Here is a 20,400-nt window from a genome sequence, read left to right on the forward strand (position 1 = left end):
GGGGCCCAGGCTTTGAGACACAGATCTCAGAGGGCTCCCTTTGGCTCTCCCAGTGGGCAGCAGAGCTGGCCTGTTCCCAAGAATATTCTGTGAACCTTTCCTTCTCACTGTGTAGGCGCTGCAGCAGTGGGTACAGGGGGGAGGGAAAAGCCACATAAATTTGTCACACTTCGTAACATTTCATCGTTAGTGTAAGAACCTGCTGGTCCAACACCAGCTCACCCCAGCCTCAGCTAATGCTTTAGACCGCAGAACTTGCTGTTAATTGCCCAGTGGTAGCCAATCTGTCAGTAAGCTGTCAAAATATTAATAATCTAGCACCACTCATTTTCAAAATGGAAGTTTCAGCAGCAAAGAAATTGAATTTCCAGCCCTGGTCATGACAACTCTGAAATTGGTTTAATGCAGGAGAGATCTTTCCAGCATTAAGAAAGATAGAGTGTGTTCCCAGTGAGTTGCACAGTTTGAATTTAAGAGTCAAAGCAGAGAGGCTATCTCAGCACATCAGCAGCTCAGGGCTGTAATAGGCCTGGTGAGCTTCTTGACAAGTCCTCTTATCTTCTGCCCACGTGACAATGAACTACACAAAAAATGAACTACACAAAAAATTGGGCTGAGGCCATTTTCTTCTTTCAGACCTTCACTCTGTGCAGGCTGTACCGTTGAATGGTTTTGTCTGTGTGTCAAAAACCATAAAACACTTGTAAGACTCTTTTTTACAAGGGCTGGGGCTCGTTCACAGTCCTTTTCTTGCTGACACTGTTATAACTGCATTATTTCATTTCTGTTAGAAAGAGGGGGTGTTTGCCTAAGAAACTGAACTGGAACTTGGTTGAAATTTGTTTCTCCACTCACTCTGACACCTCCTGTTTGCAGAGCACCCAGCAAGCTGTCTGGTCTTTCAGTGCTCAGGACCTCAGCAAAAAAATGTAGAAATGAAGAGGTCTACCCTGTCCTCCTGTCATTGTGATGACATTTTATTAAATGCTCAAGGCATTTATACTCTGGTTTGAGCCTTTGAGGATGATTTTCATATAAATAACAACACAACCCAATATTGACTGCTTATTTTCCACTAAAAGGCTTCTTTTGACTATCAGAAGAAAGTAATCTCATGTTTATAAATGCATAACCATTACTTTAGTTTATACATTGTAATTATTATCAACAATAATAAAAATAGCAGGATCGCAAACGTAACCAAAGGCAACAAATCAATTTATTCTGCCCTGTGCTCAGACTCAGATTGATGCCAAGAAACAGAGAGATCAGAGGTTCAGAGCATCCCATCTGGCTGTGTTTCTAGGGTTCTTACATTATTATTTTTCTTTATAGTTATTTCAGGCTTTAGCAGATGAGGCAGTATGATGCTAATTTAGGAAATCTGTTTTTCTTGTATGCAGCTAGCATATCTTCATTTAGTCCCATCTTGTCTCATGATCGTTATGTCTGAATGCAAAGATGTATTTCTGGATGGTGTTTTGGAGTAAGCAGAGTTGATAACATTGTTAGCAATTTCAGACACTTTGTCAGGAAAGCAGAATGTAGAAAAGACAATAGATGAGTTGAGATTCCCAGGTTAGAAATTATCCTGGGGTTTCACCAGATGCCTAGGCTGCCAGGAATGCAATACCAGAGACAATGGTGTCAGGAGAAACCCCTTTTGTGGGAAGCAGTTGCTTTCCTGGAAGAGCAGTGCTGCACTGGATGGGCCAAGTGCCACATGAGTGAGCTGTGCTGTGATCACTACTCCAGTTCATAGCAGTCAAAACTTTAGAGGCTTTAAAATTCCAGCTTGAAATAAGATCCAAAATTAAAACCCAAATCAATCAAGTACATTCCAAATATACCTTATATTTTAAAAAGGAGGGATGAAGATTTACTCCACCCAACCATGAATTTGAATGTGGGGTCCACCATTAAGAAGAAGTGAAGCAAAGGGCAAAATATGTGACTTGCTCAATGTGCCACATGGGTGAGCAGCTCAATGTGCTGGCTTCTGCAGGTCACACTGCACGTGGAGCTGTGCAGTCATTGGTACCCAGACCTTACTGACAGAGCCTGTTCTCTCAGCCAGCCCCCCTGGGCTTTCCAGGGAGGTATGGAAGTGAGCAGCCTAGCTGGAAGAGTCATCCCCAGTTAGGTTCTTGTCAGCAATCATTAAGCTGAAAGCTATGTGCCTGTGAGGATTGCATAAGCAGCTCACCTAAGGCCAGTGCAATGAATTTGGGCACTTTATGAAGTACTTGGTGAAAACGTGCCTGCACAGTGGGCAGGCCAAGAGCTGAAAGCAAAAAAGCACAATACTGAGCTGTGGTGGGATGGACAAGTCTGGATTACCATCCCCAAAACTCATCTGCTTTGTAGCCAAAGGCAAATTAGTGTGGATCTGAAGGGGCTCACTGTGATTTAGGTAACTGGTTATCTGAGGTGAAACCGAGCTCAGTGTCTTGCAAACCTACCACAGGTTTTGGTCAATACTCTGCTGCGTGCGGGGCAGATGTCCTTGCTGCTGCTGGACACCTTGGGCATGTCCATGCTGCAATCACACCTTTGTCTCCAGCATTCCTTAGTGGCGGTGACGTGAATAATTTAATCAGTCCTTGAACATGAAAAGATGCTTTAGGACAACCTTTGTCCGCATACAAAGATCTGCAGCCTAATTACAGAGGCTTGTCCAGCACTTGGGGTTTTTTGCCTGTCTAGGAATATTGGGTCAGCTCACAAGACTTAGCAGATTTGCACTCCATTTCTTGCATGGGCATTTTAAAGGGAAGCCAGCTGAAAAATTATTTACCTTGAGCACAGAGTTCCCTCAAAAGTGAGGGCAGATAGCCCTCTAGTTAAATTTTCAGAGGCAGTAAGTTAGATGACTTGCTAATGCTGCTTCCCAGCTTCCAGAGCTGGAGAACAGACCTGCATGGATGATGATTTATTTGAAAATGTGCTCCCTCCAGCCCACAGATGGTCCAGGCGGAGTCAGAATGCTTTCAGATACCATATTGCCTCATCAAGTGAATCTCTACTCTGCAGCGGGGCTGTACACTCCCATGTAGCAGCTTGTTATTTTAAAATGTATCTGCTCTCTCCTACTTCTAAAAGGCCACCAAGAAGACTTGTCACCAATCTCTTATGGAGCTAGAAGGGGGAGGAAGAGTGGAGTGTGAAGAGTAGAATATCACCTGCCATCTGGACAAAGATGTGATGAGATGTAAAGTTTGGATGCACATTTGCGGTTCTTGATCACATGCCAAGAGAGAGCTCAGCTACAATTATTTTAAAGCATTTCCAGACAGATGCAACCCTAGGTCAGGGGAGCAGCTGCACTGAGGGAGGTGGGCACTGAACTGCATCAGACTCTGTGCAAGGCACCTCTGCTTGTGGCAGTGCTGCTGGGGCCTGCACAGGGCTTATCCTGCAAATGGAATCTCTGTGGTTAAAGACCTGTCCTGGGAAAAAGAGTATGCCAGGATCAAGTGCTGTTGTATGAGGTTTGTGGCCACAAATTCTCAGATACTCAAAAGACGTGGTCTCTGAGCTTTCACGGGTTTAAATGGGAGTTGGGCATTTGCATTTCATCTGGAAGCCCAAATGTCTTCAAAACTACGGTGTCCTGCGCACATTGATTTCAATGCTGAATTTCTCAGTGCTGTTGGTATCAGAGGAGTGTTGATAAAGCCCTGCCCTAGCTGAGGTCAGTGAGGAATGTAAAATGGGCTTAACTAGGTAAAGAGCACCGTAAAACAGATGCTGTTCTGTAATGCCATCCTTTTCCCTGGGATAAGGGATAAGCGCTCATACAGACAAGTGAACACAATCCAATCGTTCCGTGCTCTGCCTCCGCAACAACAGTGAAATGCCACTGCTGATAGCTGTGCTGATATTTATGATTCCTATTTAATATGTTTTAAATGAGTTGACGAGCTCTTAAGTATTAACACTAACATCAGTTAGTATCCTGAGCCAGATTCTCTGGGAGGGAAACCTTGCCATGCCATAGACTATGGTGCAGTTTAGTGCTTCTATCCCATCTGAAGATCTGGCTTAGTAATTGTGCAGAATGTAAAAGAGAAACCCATAAGTGCTGTAAACAAAGGAAAACTGTTACTCTGGGAGTGTGTTAGTTAGATATTTCAACACTCATAATTAACATCCCTTTCCTAAACTGTGGCACAAACTACTTGCAGAATGGGTTTTTTCTTTTATTGCTGCTAGTTTCAGTGACTAAATTTATTAAGTCATTAGGTTTGCTTGTGGATGTGTGTATTTGCTGTTCTCCTTTGGGTTATAATAAAAGGAGATCTTGGGAAAAAAAAAAAAAAAAAGAGATCTTTATTTATCTGGCAATTTTGGGAATGTTTGTAGGGAAATGGTGAGCAATATGAGCAAAGCTGCCCAGTCTGGGGGGACGCTGAGCGAGCAGCTGGGTTTGAATGCAACAGCAGCCAGTGACAGTTTCCTGCTGGCTTTCCCTGAGCATTGCACATGAAATCTGTCACCATTTCTGCCATGATCTGGGGACACCAGGGGTTTCTGGGGAGCAGATTGCTGGCTCTCATGGTCAGAACCCAGAAAAACCATGCTGTTGCTTACTGGGGACCCTTTTTTTGCACCTCCTGGCTGAGGATGCTCAGTGGTAGGGATCCTCCCAGGCTGGTACAGCAGGGGCTGGCACTGTTTTCTTGAGCAGCACCAGGGCCATCCTTGCCCTGGCAGCACTGTGACTGCACCAGGGCTACAGCACTGTTGGGTTGGCTTTTTTTGAAGGAGCTGACATCTCCGAGGGTGTCACTGCATCACTGAAGCTTTGTGCCCACAGGTTTGACAGCAGTGCCTCTGCACTCATGTCTGTGGAACTTCTCCAGCTTTACAGAAATGCAAAGGAGAGTCCAGTCAAACTTGCTGTGTTCAAAGAGGCTAGGTTAGATCTACTTGACCACACCAGGTGAAAGATGAGGTGGATTAGAAAAAAAATCTGCCCTCTCACAAACCACTGCCAGCCTGTGCTGTGGTGAGGGATTGGTGGGCCCAGAGATTCCCAACATCTCTCTGAAGAACTAAACTGGCTCAAGTGATGCAGAGGTTGGCTTTTGCTGGAAGTCACATCTTTATTTCCATCTACAAATGGCAGAAAACCCTACTGGGATCAAGGATAAATGAAACATCTTGGTTTTCTAAACCAGAAATAACTTCTGGGGCAATCCGTGGTACCTTATACCCTCCCTGAGCAGGTCTGACACACTGAATCCCCCCCAGTGGCAGTTGCATCCATTTAGCTCCTTTTGATTCCAAGTGTCATTGAATGTGATCTCCCTTATTTTCTCTGTGATAGCTACTGTGTTGGGTTTTTTTTTAGACTATGAAATTTCCAACAAAACTACAGTTAGCACAAACCAGACCTACGTTTGTTTTTTCAAAACAAATCTAATTACTCTTCTTAATAGAATTGCCTTTTGTAGAAGGGACTGGATTGAGATGTAAGAAACAAGTTGCAAGCAGATGCTAATCATTTTGCATATAAATTACTAACATTTCTTTTACAAATATTTCATGCAGGTTTTTAGTTTTACAGTTAAAAAAAGAACTGCTTTTCCAAGCCACTTTCAGTAATATCTGTAGACACTTAACAAAATACCTCAGGCTCTAAATCTCCAAGTGGTAAACAAATAAATATATTTATTTACTTTGTATGCAAAAATTATTCAGTCAAAGACATATTTCACATTGAGTTAAACTGAGAGAATTCTTTTTTTCTACAAATCACAAGCATACTCTTTAATGAGAAGAACTGGTGGGCTTTCTGAATGAGTTGAGTTTGTGACAGTCCTGACAGGAGACCTCTGTGGACTTTGTGCAGAAAATAGAGTCACTGTTTATTTCTTTGTTTAAAGACTAAAAAAAGACTGGTGATTAAAAGACAGAAGCCATCTGTCCTCTCACTGTCTTGTACCTGGTCATGCTATTTCAATCAAGGAGAGAGTTGGAAAAATAATAGCGTGGGACTTGTTATTAGCCTGTTTCCAAAGGTCCCTGCGGCAAGTGAGGAAGTGAAGTGGTGCTCATGACCCCGGGGCTTTGCTATAGCATTACCTCTGGGGCAGGATGTCCTTATGTCCTGTCAGAAGCATGTGGGGGGCACAGTCTGAGGATCCCTTTGCTATGTTTACCCACTCTTTATCTGAGATGAAGAGAAAGTATTGGACTCCAGGTCTGCCTATCTAGCACATTTCATCAACGGTGAATTTATCTTATAAACAAAACCAACAAATAAAAAAACCTCTAAATCTTGCATGCCCTAGAGGTCTGGTCAACAGACCAGTGATTTTCCAAAAATACTTTCTGTTATCTCAGATTTCTGTCTGTGCAGCAGTGGCTGCTGCAAACTGCTTTGTTAGTGTGAAGCCTGTTATGCTCACCTGCACTTCTGTCTTTCTTCCCAGCTCATCTCAGCCTAAGACAACTGAAACAGTTCCCACCTGATTCAGCATAATTGCCACGATTAATTTTGACAGTGAAGCTTGTTCTGCCATTAATATCCCAATAGCCTTTTGTTATTGGTAGCCCCAAAGCTGACAGCAAACAGCATGTGATGAAACTAAATGATGCAGTGTAGCTGAAGGCTGGCCATGGGGCACCAAGAAGATAGCAGTGAAGAAAAACATAAAGATTTGCATGTTAATAAGATTTAGAGGACACTCTAAATGTCCTCAGGCAGTGCTTGGGAGAGTGGCCTGTGTCCTGCTCCTCTGCCCTTTCTCCTCTCTGGTCATCTGGTTCTTTCTTCATCCCCTTGCTCTTTGTGTCAAGTCCATACATGGTAGTGCCCACAAAAGTTTCTGCTGCTCAGGCCTGTGGGGACTCTGTGACTTGTCAGTTTGGTGGCAGGATGAGCTGTGTCCTGTGGGTGTCTGTCCCCACATGGCACAGTCGGAGCAGGTGAGGTGATGTACATAAGAAGAAGGGTAATAGTAGATAAACCCAGTATTATTTAACTAGAATTTAGCTATCAAATCTGTGGGTTTTCTGAGGTGCTGAATGGACAGAGCTGGGGTGTTTCATAGTACTGTTGCCATGGTTCATATCCTGAAGTGCTGTTTCAACTGAATTAAGGGGGATGAGGAATCAACCAGCCAACTCACAAAACCAATGGGATGCTTTTGTTTGCTTGTGGTAGAGCTTAAACATTTAAAGGAAAACAATAGATTTTTATTTATTTTTTAAAAAATCTTCATTACTTTGATGTCTTTACATGCATTTGCTTTAAAATAATATAAGAATTTAGTTGGTTTATTGGTACAAGTGGATATACAATACAGCATCTGCTTTTATGAACTACTGCTGCATGTCATAAAATATTATACTGCAGTAATTTTAAAATAGATATTTAGCTGAAAACTTAATTTGCAATAACTTTTAATTAAATTATTTTTTTTCTTTTTGAAACTACATTTTCAAAATGCATTAGCTTTTTTATTTCTTCTTCACTGAAAATTGTGTTAGTTCCATGTTTAGGTCAAATCGGGAGCTATCTTTCACAGCCTGCCAACTTTTTAGTCCCCCTAAAGGGAATTTTCTTGGTAAGTTTTTATTGATGGGGGTAGTGAAGGCATGGGAAAGGGGATTGAGTTGTCCAGTTTGGTTTGAGAGCTGCTGCCTGGCTGGGCCTGGTGCCAGGGAGTGCCCCTGAGCCAGAAGTTCAGAGGCAGCTCCTGCAAACCCAGCTCCCAGGTGAGCTGCGCCTTCCCAGGCAAGACAAAGCCTGGAGATAAAGGGCAGCTTTAAGGAACACTTTAACACTGCTCTTTTGGGAAGCTACTTCAAACACCATTTTATAGTGCTCTAAGTCATCTAGATCTCTCTTAACTTGTTTCATTCTCTTTTAAAAATATTTATTTTTCCGACAGAAACGACTCCCTCAGATAGGGCAAAATGGCCCGTTTTGCTGATGGTGTTTTTACCTGTGTGGTTCTAATGATTGATGTAAAATTCACGTGTGCAGCACAGCTCTGTGCTTTCTGCTGTGCTTTATCTTCTGTAGCTTCAAGCCTGCCAGGCTCTGCGGGTCTGTTGCATACTGGATTTATTGTCACACCAGCAACACTTTATATAACCCCCAGCCTGCTTGGGAACACGTTCCTGAGTGTTGCTGAATGTTCAGAATGTTCGCTCTTAAGGTCTGCAGTAAACGTGTGGAATTACTCCAGATGCTTTGCTCAGATGTTGGTCATGGGTTTTCCATTGGCAAGGATGGAGAAGCTCCCGAAGACTTGGGAGTGACAAAGGTTTGGGAGGGAGAATCACTTGCCTGTAGCAGCATCTGCCTTCACTCACAGGGCTCAGAAATGCCTTGTCTGGGACCTGTAAGAAGGGATTTTTTTGCTGAAACAGTTTTGCTTCAGAAAATTAACTTTCATTGTGACTTAAACTTTTTTTGCAAGAATAGTTTTTAGAAAGTTAGTTGGAGAATTTGTTTGCCCAGGATAAGTTTTCTGCTCAATATCAAAGTCTGGGAAGAAAACCCACCCCACTAACAACCGCATCTGACTCACTGAAGGTTTGGAAGCCCACTGCCACAGAATTCCCTGGCCAGCCAGATCTTTTAAAAGAGATTTCATGTTTCTCTGTTGAGAAAATCTTGAATACTGGCACATAACAAGTACTAGTCCATACCTGAGTGTAGTTTCATCCTGGAGACTTCATGCAAAGCCAGCACAAGTGGCAAAGGCAGAGCCACTCCCACAGCCATCACAGGCTCAGGGGATGTCCTGGACAGATCCGTATGTGCTCTGCTCCAGGGCAGGTGTGGAAATGCTTCTTGGTACCTGAAGAAATACCTGTGCCAGAAATCTTAAAAATTACTTCTTTCTCTTTATTGAAAGATGTCCAGGCTTTGTGCCAGCATTTCCTCAAGTCGCTTTTGAAATTAAATAGTTTACTTGCTTTTGTACACCCATTTCTTTAAATCCTCTTAAATGGTTCAATAACCTGCCCTTAGTCTATAAGAATTTGAAGAAACCTCAATATTTTAGACAACAAGCATTGTACATTTGCTCATCACAGTATGAGCAAAGCCAGGGGACGGCATCAGGAACAGCAAGGCTGTCTCTGCTTCTCAGCTCTCTTTTTCTTTCTTTTGCTTAGTAGTTCAGTCTAAAGCCTGGCAAATTTCTGACTTTTCCTGCACGTTTTTCATGCCTGTTCACTGTAGGCTGTTTTGCAAACCACAGCTCTGCCAGGGAAGGAGAGCCTCGCCTTTCAGCCAGGAGGTTTCTAGATGGGTGTTATTGCTGGGAGCTGGCATTGCTGATCCCTGTTGTTTTCTGTTGTTAACTACAATGCGTGACCATTGTGTATCACTCAGTGATGCCTAATTTAGAACATCAGTGATTAATTCTTCCACTGCTTTTTCTTCTTCTCTCTTTCTCTTACTGCAGGATGTTTTCACACCAGAGTGCAAATTTAAAGAATCTGTCTTTGAAAACTACTACGTTATTTATTCTTCCACGCTGTACCGGCAGCAAGAATCTGGACGAGCGTGGTTCCTGGGACTCAATAAAGAAGGTCAAATTATGAAGGGAAACCGAGTGAAAAAAACCAAACCCTCATCACATTTTGTACCCAAACCCATTGAAGGTATGGAATCTGCCCACTCTCTTCCTCAGTGGGGTTTGAGTAGGGGGAGTTAGCAACTCCAGAGTCAGGGTTTCATGGGTGGGGGTGTTGGGCTTCGAAACCAGAAAGCAGGGAGAAATATTTGTAACGCTTCAGGTAAGTGCTGGGCTGCACTGTTAGCATTTCCTTTGCTTTCCTTCTAGTCTCAAAGGGGTTTCTTAAATTTGGGATGCTAAAGGATGAATTTAAAAGCCAGGCAACACAAGAAATTACTGGTAAAGAAAAGCAGCCAGCAGTTCCAAAGGCATATGATGCAGCAGTGATCATAATGTTGTCTTCTCAGAGGATTTTGCCAATGTATTTCAGTGGGTTTCCAGTCCCTTATGGAGTCAGTAGAGACAGGATTTATCTCACCTGATTTTAGACTTTGGCACTCTGTTCATAGTAACAGAAGAAAAATGGGTCCTACCAGCACAGCTGTGGATGTTCTTTATATGTCTACCATGAGATAACTTAAATCTGTTTTTCCTCATATGTAAAGACATCCTAGTTAGTCACTGGGGGGTAGAGTTGTTGTCCAAAGTTAGATGGGATGCTGTCGTGCCATATGTCTTCATCACAGTCTGAGGCTTCAGTGAAAGTCATGGAGCTGAAGTTCTGTCCTCCTCCTGATGCCTGTACACTCTCTGAAGTGTGCCTCAGGCTCCTGACAGGACATTTTGCTTTTTGTGGGCTGGCCCCTGATAAATGGAGAGATAGTCTGATAAGCCTAGTACTTAACAGGTACTAACTAGGTTGTGGAAACAGCACTTTTTATTACTTGCTTGCGAAAAGCACTACTTTTTGATCCCCAAACTAGGTATGCCTTTCTGACCCCATCTTAGTCCTGCCATTTGTCCCCTTCAGGAACACAGCAGCCTGGAGCTGGCCTTGGCTGCACAGCTCTGTGCTCCCTCTCACTACCCCATGTTGGCTGTGGGAGAAGGTTTGAACTCATGCTCTCCCAACAGCTACCACTCACAAGTGGTGGAGGCTGCAGCTCACTGCACACAGCAGTAGCATTTTTAAAAGCTTCCCAGCTCAGGGGCCGGCCGGTGTGAGTGTGAGGAAAAGACCATCTGAAGCAAAGCACGAGAGAAATTCAGTGCAGCATTCCCAATCTGTGGTCTTTGAACAGGAAATGGAAGTGTTGAAAGAGCAGAGAATGGCCTGGAGCTGCTTGTCCTGTGCTTGTTTTCAACAGCTTCTCTGCAGCCAGGAACCTTTTGTTGTTGGTCTGAGGCATTAGTGGGATTGGTGCCCTAAGCCCTCGTGTTTTGCTAAGGAGCAGGGCCTGCTTCAGGCACGGGGTTGGTCACCAGCTTCTCTCTTGCCTTGACCAGGAGGAGAGTCTTTTGCAAGAACCAGCTGGGATTCCACCTCCTTCTGGTATTTGTTCGCTGCCTGGCTGGGTGTTGACACTGATCAGCGGGATCCTTTGAATCCACCCTTCTTTTCTAATCTAGCATGCACAGTGTTTGCTGAACAGCTCAATAGTTTCCTTCTGCGTGCATTAAACTAGGCCATTGCTGCGGCTCTCCTCATGGAAAGCCTTGCCTTAACAGAGCTGCCGACCCACAGCAGAGATCTTACTGCAGCAAATGCCGCTCTGGCTTTCATTTTGAATAACCCAGCCCAGCCCGAGAGCTTCCCTTTCCCGCAGTTGCATCCTCCCACACTTGCTTCAGTCACAGCTGTCACATAACCTCCCGAGCGAGTGAGCGCCTTGGAAGTTGGCAGCCAAATTAAGGGCTCCTCCACTCCTTCCCTCCTCCACATGCTTTGCAGTCAGGCTCTGTGAGCGCTGCTGCATCAAAGAGCTGGCAGTTTCCCAAGCCAAGGCACGTGTCAGCTTCCCAAAGCATTCAGCTGTCTGGGACTGTGGCTCCAGACGGAGGACTCTGTTCCCAAGCCTAAGATTCATTGTAGGTAGCAGAGGCTTGTGGGGAGGGTTGGAGTAAAACCCGCTCATCTCCACGTGACTTCTCTGCACCGCATCCATCAAAGTCGCTGTGAGCAGAGCTTGCAAAGCAGAGATGTTACAGAAAAGGGGCAATTCCTACCCTGTTTTAACAGCTTTTTTCTCTCTATTATGACTCCAAGGAAATACTCAAAGCACTCTCCTACTGTATTTGCATGTCGGTTCTGCAGAATGCTGTGGCTTGCCCCAGCGTGTGGGTTTTGCTGCTTATTCAGGACACAGCTTCCATCCACAGTAACTTTGCAGCTTCCATCCACAGTAACACCCCCAGGTTTCCTGTTGCTGGGTACCACCACCAGCATTAGCTCTGCCACGTGATGGCTGACACAGGAATGTGTGCAAGGAGGAATTTGCTCCCCGTGGGGAGGTGTCACATCCATTGCTGGGAATCACTTCACCTACCACTCAATGGCAGTTATCTCTGAGATGAAACTTCCCAGATGCTTCTGATGTACAGAAAAATTATGCAGCAGTTTAGTGAAGAGAGTGTTCACAGGGAAGGGAGACAGAAAAAAAACCCAGATTGCTCCCCAAGCTCATTTGATTCCCATTATTTCATCCTGTTTTCTGAATTCAGAAGTCTTTTTGAAATTGCAAATGGACAGCAAACTAATACATAAATAAGAAGTATCCTCACAGATAATGTCTAAGTACTCATGGGAGTACATGTGCATATATACACAGTGGTATCTGGGTATGGATGTGTGTTATCTGTGGCTTTTAGCAGCTACAGCTTTCTGCTGTGTTAAACTCTCAGTGTTTTGACTCACATAGATTCGCAGGATGCTGGAGGTATTCTGTACAAAATTCAATAGATACCAACTGGAAAAGTTGGGGTTTGGTTGGTAGGAGGTTTTTTAGTTTAGTGTAGGTAGGATTTGTTTGTTTTTGGAACTAAGATTAAGCTTAATCAATATGAAAGCACAAAAAACTTACTAAGTAATAACAGGAGAGACGTTAAGTTCCTCTCCCATCTGTGCACAGGCAAAGCCAAGGCAAACAGCCTGGTAGGCAGCAGTTGATGTACTGTGTGGTGCCAGTTTTGCTTCAAAACACACATACGCAACACATTTCTTTTTATTTCTGATCACTGATTATTTGAGCTAAATGAGCCCTAAAGTGAAGACATTGAGATTGAACTAGACTGCACAAGAAATGAGCTTGAGTATAATTGTCACTTGGACAACAAGCAATCTTTTAGAGACATTTCAGTCTCTTTAAATGTCTGTAATGATTAGTGCTGGAACAACCCTACCATCCACAGTGCCTCTTGTTCTTCTAAATATCCAAATCCATCTCAAACAATGTGAGAAGTTTCCAGTCATTTAAGTAGGAATGTTATCAGATGCTTACTGTGGATTTGCTCTGTTATTTGTATTTCCTTCTCCTTGAAGACATAACTTCCAGATCACTCTGCCAAAGAGTTATATTTCCTCTCTCTCCTGGCCCAAGCTAGAAAACATTTGGTGTGGCAAATCTGGCCACAGAAGCAGAAAACTCTTCCTCTATCTAAGTCAGCAGAGCAGCCCCTAACTCTGAATTTATGGTACTTCAGCCCTTAGTGACCTGTTAATGGCTAGTCTGGATCCATTATTACCACTGATGAGTATCCAAGCAGCCGGGTATTGCCCAGTGTCATTCCTCAGGGAAATAGCATCAAAGCTGTGTTAAGGCAGAGTCCTCAGATGTTGTAAAGAAGTACAAGACACTGTTGACTAGGAAAATGCAGTAGGCCTTGTGAAAATGCTTCAAGGTATCACCTTAATACATAAAGCATAGAATCATAGGCTTGTGTTGGAAGGGACCTTAAACTACATCCAGTCCCAACCCCCTGCCATGGAGAGGGATGCCACCCTCCCCAGATCAGGCTGTTCAAAACCCCATCCAGCCTTGCTTTGGATGCTTCCAGGGATGGGGCATCCACAGCTTCTCTGGGTAACCTGTGCCAGTGCTTCACTCCCCTCACAGAAAAGAATTTCTTCCTAATGTCTAATCTAAATCTCTCCTCTTTTAGTTTAAAAACATTCTCCCTTATCTTATTACTACCTGACCATGTAAAACATCACTTTCCCAACATCCTAAAAAGTATTCTTAAAAAATCAAACCTCAAAATCTCCACACTCTATCAATCTTTGCTAACAGAGTTCCTCTCTTGGGTCTGTCTTCCAGGGGGGAGGCTTTGGTATGTTTTCTATCCCACACTAACTCACTTGTTCATCTATCAGACTCTTGATCATCTTATTAGATGGCAAACATGATGTATTTTAACCATGATTTTGCTTGGCTTTTTGCCATCCTGTGCTGCCCTTCTTATCTGAACAAAGTGTGATTCCACCTGGCAGCATCCTTCACATTTACCACCAGACACACACAAGCTCAAATGCCTCTGAAATGCATCAGCTGGGATTTAGAACAGAGTAATTAGAGGCAGAAAACGAGGGTGCCTAATCACTCACTCCCTGCTGCCCCTGAGTGCTGCTGCTCAGGCAGTTAATTCTCTGCACTGAAGCATTGGCAAATGCAGGCACTTGGGCAGATACCGACACCCAGAGCTGTGGCATCTGTCAAGGGAAGGAGCCCTTCTCTGGGCTGCTGCCAGAGGATGTGTTCTCAGCCCTGCCCAGACCCAGCCAGGCACCATTTGGCACATGGTGATCCTTCAGGGCTGCCCACCTGCTGAATGGCAGCTTAGAAAAATTTTGGTTCCTCCTAACTCACAAAGGTCTGGGGCAAGGAAGGATACAGAGTGAAGATGGGCGGGTGGAAAATATCTAAAGTGCTTAATACACTTTTTGCCATATTCTAGAGAAAGGAAATGGAGTTTGTTGCATCCCCTGAACCTCCTCAACTTGCAGTGATGCCAAGTGAGAAACTCTAGGGTCAGGACACAAAACGATGCTTCCCAAACTCAAGCAGTCCCTGATGCCCAGGGTGATTTCAGTGTCATCATGTGGGTGGTGTGCCAGTGCCATGTCTGGGAAGCAGAAATGAGAGTGGGATCCTGTGCCAGCACGTAGGCAAGAGTTTGAGCTGTTTCTGGGTGACAGGCAGCCCCTTCCACGCCTTTGCCTTCAGGAAGAATGGTCCCTGCCACCACCTTCCTCCTCACTTGTACCCTCAGTCTCCTTCCTAATTGGTGAGTTTGTTCTTTTGTGCAAATTTTTCCCTTGTGCCTGTGAGTGGCAGGCACTGTGGGTTAGCAGGGGAGCAGGGAATTGAAAGCTGCAAGAACCAGTCATGGGCACAGCTCCACTGTGTTCACCCCCTTCCATTAATGCCTGCAGCTCTTCAGCAGATCAGGCTAACAGCACTTTCCAATTAAAGCATGAATATGGATGTGTTGATTGGAATCTGGGGCATAGGAGCTGATTATCTGATTGAAACTCCAAAGCATTAGCTTGGTTTCCAGACATTAAGGGCTGTATTTGGCTTGGTGTGTGGGTGTGGGTGGGTGGGAGAAGCAAGGCAAAGCAGGGAGGGAACTCTTGTTCTAGCTGAATTGCTCATCCTTCCAAAACTCCTTGTGCTGTGTGCTCCAGCAGACCTCCCAGGCGTCTGGGTGTGCCGACTGTCACACTGCTGCTGCTTTACCTCAGTGCAGGTGACAGGGAAGTGTGTCTGCACACACACACGTAGGGGTCCCAAAGAGACCAGCCAGTGAGTGCTGCAAGTCCTGGACCCCAAAGATGTACTTTCAAAGCTGGGAAGATCTGGGCACTCACAACAGTCCATTTGCAAACACCCTCTCCCCAGTCCATGACTAACATCTCCCCACGTGAGTCACGCTCAGACTTCCTCAGTACAAAGAGGAACAAGCTGCAGTCCAAGAGCCTGTGTTGCACAACACGTTGGGCTGTCCTTGAAGCCTTGTGCCTGTGCAGATGCAGGTGTACACACCTGTGTGTCACAGTGCAGGGGGTTTACAGCCCCTGCTGAGCCATGGCCACAGCTCAGCGCTCGTGCACAAGCCTCTTGAGTGGGAGAATATCCAGGCATCTCTTGTGCATGATGCCATGTAAGTACTGCATACACTGATCCTGTAGGTGTATCTAAATACTGAAAATATGCTTGTCCTATACTGCTACAGATTTTCTGGCATGGGCTGTTGGCACAGCCTGTCTGGTACAGAGGCTTTGACAGCTCTGTCTGAAAAGCTCAATGTGAGCAGTCTCCAGCCATGCCCCACATCAGTATTTCTATCATGCACTAGACTGGAAGATAAGCTAATAGTTCCTGCCCTATTTGTTTGCCAGGTACAGGGTTTCCTTAATTTGTAGCTGCAAATGTTGTTTACTGCTGCAGCTTGCTTTATATTCATTACTCTGTGGGCCTTATTAAGCAGCTCAAGGTTTTTGCCCAGAGGCCATGTTGAGAGGCACGGAGTTAAGGAAAGGCAACATGCCATGGTGCTGCTGCAGCATGTATGCATTCACCTGTGTTCAGTCTCTGTGGTTAAGCATCTGGCCCAACCTGGTGGGTTACTGGGGAGGGGTGTGGGCAAGATGAGCTTTTTACGTGCAGCTGTCTGAGGGAAGAATTCATGGAGGCCCCTCCAGTTCCAGCCTGGGACCAGAGTGTCAGGATGAAGGCAACAGTGTGCTTGAGACAAAACTGTGTATGGAACATCAGGGGGAATGTCAGGGGCACTGGGACAACTCTGGCACAAATTCGTAATTCTGCTGGGCAAACATCACATCCGAGAATAAGGTGAGTCACAGAAGTGATGCACACCCTCAGTGCTCTCCAAAGACTCTGCAGCTCAGGATAAGAAATCACAAGGGCAGAGGTTTTCCTCAATTGTTAACTGTTTCATACCTTCTTTAGGATTTTATTGGGTACTCTGCCACGACAGGCAAATTCACCATTACCGTGTTGTTGAGTGACACTCTCCAAGATGTGAGGGGCACTCAGGACTGAAAGGGGATGTGAGGGCCCTTTTGCATCTCTTGCTACCATGCTATGTATTGTCCTTGCAGCATCCGTTGTATGGGCATGATGGGCAGTCCTGGCAGTGCTCATCCTGGCCCAGACCCATGGGACAACTCCTATGTTTTCTCTTCTTTTCTAATTTTCATGAAAAAAATGGCTCCAGTACCAGTAACAGTTTGCAGAGCAGTACCTCCTTTGAGCCTGGCTGGGAGGCTGTTTGTGTGTGTGTGTTTTTAAACTGCTTTAAAAGCCTTGCATGAAAAATACTCTATGGGAAAAGTAATGTTTTTTCACTGCTCATATATTCAATTCAATATCCCTCCTATTAATACACAGTTGACTGCACTTCATCTCTGTCCTGTATTGTTGCACAGTGCTATAACTATTTATCTAGTCAGGAGTAAAAATGGAAAGCAATAATGTCATTTTCAGTCTACCTCTAATTGCTGGGATTTATTTGCAAATCAGGGGAGATTATAGATACAAGCGCTTACATTGCCTTTTCATACATGGGGTATTTTTTTCATTTCTTAGATAATTTTTGAAGTTTTGTTCTTGTTGCTTACCCAGAACCAAACCCTGATAGGCTCTGTCCTGTGTTGGAGCTCTGTGCCATTCTTTGTGATGTGACAACTTTACAAAATAAAGCAGTGCACAATCATTTCTTCATTTCCGAATTTTTGCAAACATCTGGACGTGACATTTGCAGTCTGGACCTACCTTATGTTCTCAACTCCATTGTGCCTGCCTTTGAGATGCTTCACTCTTTCAATCATGATTATACCCTGCCACATTTGCAGTGAGCTCATCAGAGATGCTCCCCTTGGTGTGAGCAGCCCATGCCCCTGCTCTGGCACACCTCACATGGCACACGGACAGCCGTGAGGACTTACAGAATCACAGAATTCTGTAGTTCCCGTGGACTTAGTCCCCATGGTGAGTTGGATAAATGCTCTGTCCTGCCAGGACATGGGGATGAGCCATGCCTTGGGCAGACATTGCCTTCTCTGGCTGTCTGGGCTCCAGCAAGTACATTTTTATAGGACATGCAGTGCATAGCCAGGGTCTGGAGAGAAGGTGCCCTCCAGCCACCCTGTTCTCAGGTGCTGCCAGACAACCACGCAAAGCTGGGACAGCTCCTGACTTGCTGTCACTGAATTCATCCCATGTGTCTGCTCACAGCCCTGACCTTGGCTGGCTGGCTTGATTTACAGAGGAATAAATAGGAAGTGCTGAGAGCAGACCTCAGCTCTCGGCCGATGGAGCCAAATGGGCTCGAGTCACCACTTCAGATCCACAGCTCAACACCCAGAAGGCTTGCATGGCTCAGATGCAGGTGTAGTTCGATTCAGGTCTCAAGGGCTTTTGTTGCAGGTCAGGGGCTGCAAACCAGGTCATTCTTGGACCTGTTGTTAGATAATAATCAGCATCTCAAGGCAATATATGGTTCTGTCAGCTAAAATGTTTATTTTATATATATGAATATAACATGAAAAAACTGTTAAGCACATAAAACCTAGAAAGATTTACCTGTGAGCAGTCAATCCCCTGTTTCTCTCTCTGCCTGTGAAAGAATCCAGAGACAGAAGCAAATGGCAGAGAGGGCAGGTAAATGGATCCTGCTCAGTAGCAGGAGCTGCTGCTGCGTCATAGAGGTTTTGTAAGTGTGTGTATGTGTGTGTTTGCAATGGGGCTGGAATTCAGCATCATATACAAAGAAATAATTTGTTATGGTCACGGCTGTCTGTGACTTCAGGGCTCTTAATGGGTGTCTCTTCTGTTTGCAGTGTGCATGTACAGAGAGCCATCGCTGCATGAAATTGGAGAAAAACAAGGACGCTCAAGGAAAAGTTCAGGGACACCAACCATGAATGGAGGCAAAGTTGTTAACCAAGACTCGACATAGCTGACAAATACCCTCCCTTCTTCCAACTCCTCCCCTCCCACCCACCTACCCACCCCACCTGGCGAAACCACACTGAGACGATGACAACTGAGCAAGGCAGGACCTACCGGTAGTGGCTTGGAGTGTGAACTCCAGAATCTTTCTTTGTGTAGGACGAGAAAATCGAAACCCAGATCCTGCCTGTTGCAACGTTTTAAAAAACAACAACAACAACAACAACAAAAAGTGAAGAAAAAATGTTTTAAATCAGGACTCCATTAACATTTTCAAAAGCAAACTGTTTGCTCTGTGATCAAAGGGGGAAAAAAAATCTCATCTCTGCATAATAATAATAATAACTAATAAATATAATAACAATAATAATAAAGATGTTACCTTTAAAAATAAAACAAAGCTTTTGGAAAATTGAACTTAGCATATGATGTGCAACAAACATGTGGGAGTTGCATCCTGGGACTGTGCTTTCTGTCTTATCCTTTCACCTCACGGTCACACCACTGTTTTTAACATCCTTGCTTCCCTGGGGATGGATGGGATTTTTCACAAAGCAGGAAAGGTAGGGATGCATTATGACTGTGTTTGCTCTGCTATCAGTAAAATATGGCCTGCCCAAATTAGGAGCCTGACAGTTATGGGCAATGAAGTAGCTACTCTGTATTCAGCCTTTTCCATCTACATTCAAACCCTGCGTAGTTATTTGTTGCTAATGTCACTCCATGAGTATGTTTGACCCAAGTCTGGCATTTTGTGCCTTTTTATCATAATTATTTATATTTATAGGCTTGTTTTACTGTATTAGTTGCCAGGGGAATTTCAGAAATGGGTTTTCAGGTCTCATAGGATGAAGTGATCATATTTATTAGGGTAGAGTTAGGAGATAAAGGGCAGGAGGGATAGCTGCTTGCTTTAAAATATGAAACAGATCAAGAAATGCTACTGAAATCCTTGCTGTCAGATGGAAATGGTGAGGCATGTGCTGTATGAGAGGGTAACAGGATTTCAGCAATGGAATGAGGGATGTGGGGAGGGAGTAGATGGGGTGTTCCTAGGAGGGAGTAGGTATAGGGGAACATGGGTAGTTGTGCCTGTCTGGCTGTGTCAGGGTGAGGACATTTCCTTCTAGCAGCTGGGGTCTCCCTAAATGTTCTGGCTCCACACTTACCACGCATGTTCAAAGCAGAGGCTGCAAGCCCCTCCAATCCCCAGCCTTACCACTGTGATGGTCTGAGGCCCCTGAGATGCTGCAGCAGCCTGGGTATGGATGTGGGCACGAGTCGTGCCAGTGCCAGGGCTGCAGATGCTGGAGAAGCACTTCAGAAATAATTCACAAATGGGGAAAGGCCAGGGCTGAAGCCCACCTGCAGTAACCATGGCTTTGGTGGGGACTGACAAGGCCCTCCCTGTCTGGTGCTTTCTGTCCTTGTGGGTCGGGGGTCAGCAGTGAACCCTCACTGCTGGGTGGGGCTGAAGCAGGGCAGTGTGGGCTGCTGCCCCATTTTCTGATCACACACATTAACTTCAGGCTCTGACCACTTTTGGCTGCCAGGGCCTGCAGGCACGAGCAGCAGCAGCAGTGATGCAGCTGCTGTGATGCAAACAAGCACTGCCCTGGCCGATGGACCTGGGAAGCCTTTGCTACTCAGGCCATGGGCACAGGTCCTTCAAGGGGTGAAAAAAAATGAAAAAGCAATCACCCAAGGGCCTGGAGAGGGGGCAGAACAGCTCTTTACACACGGGGAAGCAGCCTGAAGCGGTTACAGGCTGGGTATGAAATCCCAAATACCACCTTAATTGTGGAGGCTCCTGTGCCATCCTGGCCAATGCCTCAGCTGGCCGGCAGCCACACAGGCAGAGCTGCTATGGCTGTGGGAGAGGGCAGTGCCAGGGCTGTGCCAGGGCTGGCCACAATGCTCCTGCAAAGCCATTCTGCCCC

The 20,400-nt window shown here is 45.1% G+C and overlaps 1 protein-coding gene across 1 annotated transcript in view; it reads left to right on the plus strand.

Annotated features, from left to right (window-relative positions):
• Nucleotides 1–18,467, plus strand: part of FGF12 (fibroblast growth factor 12) — a gene marked incomplete at both ends in the record, with an annotated part of 99,035 nt that extends 80,568 nt beyond the window's left edge. Inside the window, 2 exons of the mRNA XM_082287956.1 lie at nucleotides 9,435–9,633; nucleotides 18,349–18,467. Of these exons, the coding sequence (XP_082144082.1) occupies nucleotides 9,435–9,633; nucleotides 18,349–18,467 (318 nt within the window). The remainder of the gene's footprint in view (nucleotides 1–9,434; nucleotides 9,634–18,348) is intronic.
• Between the last annotated feature and the right edge of the window lie 1,933 nt (nucleotides 18,468–20,400).

This window comes from Coloeus monedula (assembly GCF_965178545.1).
Source record: "Coloeus monedula genome assembly, chromosome: 10".
Taxonomy (NCBI): domain Eukaryota; kingdom Metazoa; phylum Chordata; class Aves; order Passeriformes; family Corvidae; genus Coloeus; species Coloeus monedula.